This window comes from Anneissia japonica, unplaced genomic scaffold, assembly GCF_011630105.1.
Source record: "Anneissia japonica isolate Jap-2015-1 unplaced genomic scaffold, ASM1163010v1 scaffold685_len2926416_cov193, whole genome shotgun sequence".
In the NCBI taxonomy this organism is placed as follows: domain Eukaryota; kingdom Metazoa; phylum Echinodermata; class Crinoidea; order Comatulida; family Comatulidae; genus Anneissia; species Anneissia japonica.
The window spans coordinates 1,489,634-1,498,741 of NW_022692922.1; the positions used below are offsets into that span (position 1 = coordinate 1,489,634).

At 31.5% G+C, this 9,108-nt stretch overlaps 1 protein-coding gene across 1 annotated transcript in view; it reads right to left on the minus strand.

The window, feature by feature from the left end:
• Nucleotides 1-3,134: 3,134 nt before the first annotated feature.
• LOC117100474 (low-density lipoprotein receptor-related protein 4-like) overlaps nucleotides 3,135-9,108 on the minus strand; it is a 58,059-nt gene continuing 52,085 nt past the window's right edge. Inside the window, exons 11-16 of the mRNA XM_033240176.1 lie at nucleotides 8,844-8,969; nucleotides 8,114-8,344; nucleotides 6,096-6,252; nucleotides 5,307-5,524; nucleotides 4,715-4,891; nucleotides 3,135-3,325 (exon numbers count right to left, since the gene is read on the minus strand). Coding sequence (XP_033096067.1) covers nucleotides 3,135-3,325; nucleotides 4,715-4,891; nucleotides 5,307-5,524; nucleotides 6,096-6,252; nucleotides 8,114-8,344; nucleotides 8,844-8,969 — 1,100 coding nt within the window. The remainder of the gene's footprint in view (nucleotides 3,326-4,714; nucleotides 4,892-5,306; nucleotides 5,525-6,095; nucleotides 6,253-8,113; nucleotides 8,345-8,843; nucleotides 8,970-9,108) is intronic.

The window sequence follows — 9,108 nt, forward strand, 5'->3', positions numbered from 1 at the left end:
AACCACCTCATCCGAGGTCATTATGGCGGCCATCTTGGATTTCAAAATGGCCGCCTAATAAAACCTATGTTTATCTATATCTCCGCTTCTAAACCACTTGGAATTATAATTCTAATAATTCTAATGTCTAAGAGTATGATTATATGATCGAGGAATACCATCATATCATTTTTGACCTGGTTAGGTTGCCACAAATGGGTCATGTAAGATATTGTATGGTATCTTTAAAATTACGTAATTGTCAAATTTTACATTAGAATCATACCCATACTCTCAGAATTCAAACTTTTTACTATGAACTACAATATTTCATTCGATGTCATTCTGGCAGCCATCTTAAATTTCAAAATGGTTGCCATGCAAAACCTATATTTATCACTATATCGGCTTTTAAACAACTTCCAATAAGAATTATGATGTCTAAAAATATATTTTCATGGTCAAGGATTTATAGCACTTGTGACATGGTGAGATGATCATTTAAAGTCATTCAATTTCATTTCTCTGTTAAATACGTAGAAAATCTTAATAGTTTGTAAGTGGTCGTGTTTTACAGCAAAATCATACATAAGCTCACAAATTCAATTTTTGGTCATTATGACAGCCATTTTAGGTCAAGGTCATTAAGCAGCCATATTAAATTCCAAGGTGACCACCATGTAAAACATGTTTTGTTCCTTTAAATATGTTTACTGTACTGCATAGTCAAAGAATAACATCAAAAGTAGTGACATGTATTTGTATTTATTATATTCCATTATATATTGAAAAAGTCTGATATCAGAAATTGTATTTAATGTGAAATGATAAATTGATATCAAAAAGAATGGTATAATATATATATATATATATTCATTATATATATATATATATACACATATATATATATATATATGTATTGTGTGTTTGTTGCGTGTGTAGGTGTATATATATGTATGTATATATGTGTATATATAAAGTATGTACAGTATGTGTATATATGCATGTGTATATAAGTATATATATATAATTGAATATGCAATAATGTTTTGCTCACACTATGATGACATTACTTTCATTAAATTTAAATAATATTTTGTATTTATAATATTCAAAATCTCATAATTTTTTGACAGGATTTCTTATTGTATACCCTGGTACAGTATGTGTTTATTTAGATTAAAAATGATGAAAAAATTGTAAGTTACCCCCACAAAAGTTTAAAAAAAAAGTGGTGACATGGTCAGATAATTATGGTCATAAATAGGTCATTAAAGATCAATATTGTATGACATCTTAATAATACATCTTCTCAGATTGTTATTAAATAATCAGAACAGTGGCAAGATTCTACTAGTGAAATACCTTATATACAGTATGTATATAAGTATACAGAGACTATGCTATATATAAATTAAAATACTTTGCTGTGTAGTAGTATATAAATACAATACTAGTTAAAAGATAGAATAATAATAATGTTGTAATATATAAATATGTATCTCGACCACAGGTCTCTGTGGTTGTGTTGGTAAGACCTTCGCACGTTAAGAAAAAGGTGCTGAGTTCGAGTCCTGGTGGAGGCAAGGTTTCCTTTTCATTCTGATCAGATTCTCCTCTTCTGTTGCATTTAAATTTTACATTATTATTAACAAAATGGGTTTATCCCATTGGTCTATTAAATTAACTAAGTATATAAATTAAAATTATTTTCTATTATTTGTTTTTATATTATATATGCGCCTAAATATAATGTCATGTAGACGTTCAGCCCTCATAGTCAGCTAATTCAAAATTAATTTATTTATTGTTAATCCATCATAAAAAATATATATTATAATGTCAACTGAATATATATATATATATGTATGTATATATATATATATATATATGTATATATATATATAAACATTGTCAATAGGTAAATGATAAAAGCAATGCTTATTGTTATTTGTTTCTATATAGGTTTATATATACATGTATATAGGGATATACCTTATTATCTGTATATCTAATAATATATATAAAGAAATGTTTGTATACAGTGAGTTTATTGACCATATAAAAATAGTTTCAGACATTAGAATTATAATTCCAAGTGGTTTAGAAGCGGAGATATAGATAAACATAGGTTTCATTAGGCGGCCATTTTGAAATCCAAGATGGCCGCCATAATGACCTAAGATAAGGTGGTTCCTACCAAAAATTGAATGCTATGACCATAAGGAGCATGTAAAAAAAAATTGGTGCTTTTGTCCGGAACGTCCACATCCATCTGCTAAGCTGCCGGACTATTATGTGTGATAGGAGGATAAACTATTTTTTGGTTAACATTATAAACAGGTGAGAAACTATACCCTTATTTTCATCTGCTTATCACACTGTATGTGGCTAAGTCAAGCTAAACTAATCACTCCTTGCAAAAAAACAATTTTTAGTGAATACAAGGTTAAAAAGTACATTTAGATTTATAAAGGATCACTTAAATCCGACATTGTGTTATGAAGTTACAGTTATGTTTAATCATATAGCTGTTTAAAGAACAGTATTTGAGAAATCAGCCTTCAAAGTTGAAAATTTTTGGTATTTCTCAGGCAGAAACCATCACCAAATCATTAAAAATTGTTGTTTTAACATTGAAAATGGGGAAAATAATAAAATAGCATGATGTATAAATATATAAAGATTAGTTTAGTGCAATAAAAGATTTCAAAAATTTTGAAACTCAAGCAATTTTTACAATTATCTCTGATACACAATTTGCGAGGAGTGACTGGTTTTGCTTGTTTTTGTCACACATTGCTTACCAAGAGGTCAAGTAGTGGATTTTACAGCGCTTTGTACCAAACTCTCAATGAGGTTGAAGAATGCTTGTACCTCTCATCTGCCCTAAGAGTCAATTTGTGTCTGAGTTTTTTAGTAAACAGATGAAAAAAAAAGTGGGGGGGCTGTATTGACTAGTACTCCGATGTGGTAAACCCTCTACTCATCTCAAAAGATGTAACAGGTATTGTACAGTCAATTCTTTATGTTGCACATGAGACAATTATGTACACTGGGCCAAGTTTTAAAGTCCTTATCAAAGATGACTTTTGTATTCCTTAACCAAGACCGCTTGAATCAGAGGCAATATTATGGCTACTGCATTTGTGGCCCTACCTTAACCACTGGCCATTTGGCACTAAGTTTTGATAGTTATAAAGGATTAGACTTGTACACTTACTGTTAGAACAATGTGTTTTATTGATCAGCTTGTAGCCAGTTTGGCAGGCACAGCTGAACCCATCGTCATTGAACAGACACAGATGACTACAGCCACCATTATTTGTACCACACCTATCCTCACCTGTAAAAACAGAATTTGTTAAAATATAAAGAGTGTATACTGCCCTCTATAGAAATAAAGAGTTTGTTGAGTTTTACACATAGAGATATAATAAGAATACTAGAGCGTTAACTACAATGTATTCGATGTTCGAAATACGCAGAGCTGTGTGTGTGTACCATCCATGATGGCTGCCATAGATTCAGCCAATCAATTTTCGCCTAAGCACCATCATTTGCAATTGCGCCCTCAAATTACACAGAAAGTTCAGTAAAGCTAGTTACCCGTATGTTTGAAACTCGAGCGTTGCGGTGTATGGGTGTAATGTACACGATTTTAATTTTCATTCCTTGGTACTTTATTTTTGAATAAAATGCTCCACTTGGCCTCGTTTTGGCTATGAATGTTTAGTAATTTGTTATTACCATTACACATTATCATTAATGAAATAATAGTCAGTCAGAGCACGGACATACTAATAAGATAGGTCCATAGTCAGAGGGCTTATTTATGGTAATAATATGTATACTAAGCCTGAAGTTGGCGCTTTTCTACAACGGCCATCTTGGATGGTACACATACATAACTCTGCATTGCTTTGCCATCTTGTCAGCACTCTAGTTGTTTAATAGCTCTATGGTTTTAAATTAGTACAGTAATGTCCTTGTTTCATTCAGCTACCAAATTTTATTCAACAAAAACATGTGATGACTAAACATGGTCATGATGACATCACATCATGACCATATATAGGCACATCATGACTATATATGGGCATACAACAGTTTTTTGTCGAAGACAACTTGATAACTGGACACTGGATACTTAATAAGCCATGGGCTTGACATCAATCTTTGTATCAATATAATAAAATAATATAAGTGGTTCTAAAATAATGAAAAACAAATCTTAGCTCCATATGGCTTTCAAACATTGAATAGGGTCTACAAATTCTGGTTTGTGTACATGATCCCACTATATTATGTAAACTATAACTTGTCTATTACATATACCGATCAATGATCCTAGTGTAATCAATAATTGTAAAATTTAATCTTATACAGTCATTTATTCACCGATTTAGACACACAGGCCAAAGACTGAAAATTAATCCCTCTCTTCTATATATATATATATTCCTATACACAAAAATATTTACAAGACGCTTTAACATAAAACTAAATTTCATTAGGAGGCATTAAGGAAAACAATCTTCTGACTGACAGGAATTGAACCCTAGGACCTTGAAAATGAAAGGCAGGCAACTTAGCCACCAAGCCACATCAACTATACCTAAAAGAGATATAGCCAATTCACTAATAATTTATTATTCATTTTAATGCACATTTTCAAATCAAACAGAAATGCATCAAAGAAATCTACTGAAATACATAAGTTTAATTTATTAACCTGCAGGTTGTCGCTGAGGGTGAAATGAATGGATGTCCATTGGAAAATATAGGTGGCTCTGAATGGTTTCAAGTGAATTCCCGGTGAACTTGTTGGCAGTGTTAATACTCTTGGTATGCCAGTCTGTCCAGTAAATATTGTCTTCAAAGAGTGTGATAGCAAACGGATGAGGCAGCCCTGAAAAATAAAGATACGTAATTAGACGGTATGTTTTTTTTTCTTATGTTACATCTTCAACACTTGTTGTAAAAGTAGAGCGAGGAGTTTGGCAGGCTCCCCCTAGGACCCAGCAACTACAGTGTAGCACCAGTTTAAACATAAGTGATACATGGTCCCTCTTCCTGCCAACCCTCATGTGAGGTTTAGTTCAAGACCAAAAACAAAACGTAAGGCCCCAAAACAGGATTTGAGCACACATTGACTGAACATATCACTCCTACCAAGAATTAAAAACATATACTGTAGTTCCTATGGTCCACGTCCCTCCACACCCATCCCCAAACACCCTTAAACACAAAATCTGGTTGATTATTTTGTTATGTCCATTGAAGGTTTTACCTCTCAAACAGTTCCTTAATTTTTTTCATTTTACCTTCGCTGATTATAGCTTTTCTACGGGAGCCGTCAAGGTTAGCACTCTCAATCACATGATGCTTAGCGTCCACCCAGAATAATTTGTTCGAGGCGTAATCAATCGCTAGTCCATTGGGCCAGAACAATCCTGTGTCGACCACTACAAGTCGGTTGCTGCCATCCATGGCCGCACTTTCAATCTTAGGCTCACTGCCCCAGTCTGTCCAGAAAATTCGCCTGAAATTAAAAAAAAAATTGAATTACAATTTACTGATAAAAATATACACTGGCCTACACTATTCTCTCCACTTATGTCGTATCTATCTAATATGAAATTTACATTTAATTTAATATATATAATTGACTTTTATGATACAGATACTATTATCTATACTCTAGAGAGGATTCAGTTCACAAATTTTATTAAGATATATTATGTATTTGTATTGTATATTGATATACGTTATACTATGTGTATACTTCTGATCTATATTTTAATTTTTTTGTTATATTTATTATTATATATCATATACTATCTGTATATTTAAATACAAAAATGAGACATATAGTATTACACATTGTATATATAAATTGTCATATTATACTTAAATTATAATTATAAATACAGCATATTATATATATTAAATGGAGATATTACATTTATTTTCTGTTAATATATTGTGTATATTTTATATTAATATTATTTTTTTTAAACAAATTTAATGTTTAATTGTTTTTAGAGTTTGAATTTAATTAAATTTAGCTAATTTTCTAATGACTATTTAGTAGGATGAAAATGAATTCCTACCCAACCAATGGATGCGTGGCGATAGCACGTGGTTTTTCCAGCCCCGACCACACAAGTATTGATCGATGAGAGCCATCTAAATTTGAAACCTCAATCCTGGACGTTCCCGAATCGGACCAGTAAAGTTTGCGCCCAATCCAGTCGACAGCAATACCACCTGAGATGAGAAACAATCAGAATTAATCAAAGTCCTAACACATTGTATAAGGAAACTAGCACAATAATAAGCAATTAGGATGCACAGGACACTATAGGAAAATTATTATACGAAGGTTAGATTTAATGCTCGAAAAAATCATTTTCCGCTAGTGTACGATGCATGCTCTACTAATTACTTTATAAGTCAATTGCCGTCTTTTAATATTTGATAACTAACTGTTGTAGCAATTATCGGTTGCTATAGTGATATGATCAGTATGCTGTGTGCGTATTTACATTTAGCTGTGAGTATGCTGATTTGTGCTCCTGCAGTACGCGTTAACTAAACATCAGCAGTACAGTACGGAAACGATGAATAATTATTTTCTAATTTGTATTGTGTTAGAAGAACTTTGTTGTAATGTTTCACATTCGTCAAAGAAGTAAACATTTTTTAAAGCATTCAACTTGAATGCTGCACAATATGCTTTCAGAAAATATGGCAAAATAATTGAATGAAGATAAAGTAGTATAGAATTTTAATATATTTCACAGTTTCTTTCCAAGTTAGTTGAAATATAGCTGCCCCCATACAAAGGTACCTCAATATAGTATACGTGTATAAAATGGGGAAAAACATCAATTAAATACAGCTTAAAATGCCTAAATAAGGTTAAAAACATAATAAACATACACATTTATAAGAGCATGAACAAAATAAAAATGGGTTTGTTTATTGGCCAAAACTGGCTTTAAAAATCCTTTAAATATTTGATAAGTCACTTGCATTCCTGAGCACATACTTATATGATAAGCTTGCTATTATCCACTGCATAATAACTAGCTTATCTCTGTTTTGTCAACTAATCTTTAATTACAACATAAGATGCCATCTTTTGATATACAGTATTAAGTGTGAAGATAGCTCCTTAGAGATACGAGTCAAAAGCCCTCTAGAGGTTGACATGTATCGCTACTGACTTTAGATAAGATGCAAAGCGCAGCAAATGGTTGCAACCCTCAAGGCCCCATTGTAAAGACTGCATAAACTATAATGATATTCTATAAATTTGATCTACCATTACAGTCATTAAAATACTCAAGAGTAACACAGAGATCAGTCTTCAACCGTCGGTTAGTATCTTTGATATGAAGTGAAAACCATTCTCTAAGTAGTACACTATTATACTACTTAAAACACGATTATTATCCACTTTTTCAATTTTAAATGATAGAATGTCAATCATAAAAATCTAATAAATTATTTTATAACATCTCCTACACTCCATTCTATTTTTATGCTCTATTTTTTATTTTACTTTTTTCTGCTTAAAAAAATATTCTTAAATGGTAAAAATATTGAATATCAATTCAACATGTAATGTATTTTTAAATAGTTATCATTAATTATAAGGCCCACATTCTTGAAATCTAATCCTAGAAACAATAAACATCCCGTACTGTCCAGCCATTCATTGGCTATAATTTTTTTTTTTTAACTATGCTTACGAAACCTCATAGAAAAAAAGTGAAAAACATAGAAATAACATGTTTGGAGAAGGGGATATAATAGAAAAAAATTTGAAAAAATTTGAAATAACAGATTTGGAGAAGGGGACATAATATAAAAATATATAAACATAATTGAAATAATTAGTCCGACATTTGATAATGGTTAACTTTCATTTTATTATGTAAACTAAACACAATGTAAACTAAGCACAAAATATATTACATTGCATTATAATCTAATAACAGATACATAGAATATGTTTTTAAAAACGGGAATGAATGTAATAAAGGTTGACAAATCAAATTTGGCCTCCCTCTTATTCAATTTTACATTCATTGCTTGATAAATTATTTAGAGTATTACTAACCTGGACTCTCCAGACCCGATATCACCACATCCATGATATGTGTGCCATCCAATGAAGCCCTCTTAATTATGTCTAATGTAACATCTGACCAGAACACCAGGTTCTCCCCAATGTGATACCCTAATGCAATAGCATTATCCAATCCTTTTAAAATGGATACGTACTTCGAGCGCTCGGGTTCAATCCGGCGTATGTCAATCCGATTAGTGAACAGTAAATACGGCTCCGGACCTAAAGAGTGTAGACATCTTATTAGTTATTGATAGAAGTTTAATCAGGTGTATGTATATAGGGGTGCGCACGTCCCAAAAATAAAGTCCGCAAAAAAAAAAGATTATGCTCAATAGTTAAAAAATAATTTTATATCACCTTATTTTTAACTGATCCCCCACTTCACATTTGTTCCCCCCCCCACCCCCTCCCATTTCAAGACTCCAAGATGCACAACTGAGTACAAATATACCTTTCTGGTGTGTAAATCATGCTTACCTAATGACCAATCAAATCATGTCAGGATTACAAGCATGTCTCACAAACATGGAAAGTTCAAACATTCACCCCGTAGTACCGTAGCATTATCTTTAGCAGAAAGGTTCATTAATGTATATATAACGTAATAATGCTCAGAACAAGGATCCAATACTGCTAAATTGCTGTACATTCCTAAAAGATTTACAATATTGAATATAAAACATTTTATGCAAATGCATTTTATAATGTTTTTTTTTACCTTTTGCTTTACATGTTTTACCATCGGGTCTCAGTTCATACCCATCTACGCAAGAACAAATAAACGATCCGTCTGTGTTGGTACATTTCTGGCTACAAGTACCGTCATTCAGGCATTCATTGATGTCTGAAGAAAAACAAAAATGTTAATTAATTCATTATACCAATATTTTAATATCCTGAATTTGACAATAAAAATTAATGATTATCAATCTCATTCTATAGAACATACCTTAATTGTTGTGTATATATATATATATATATAT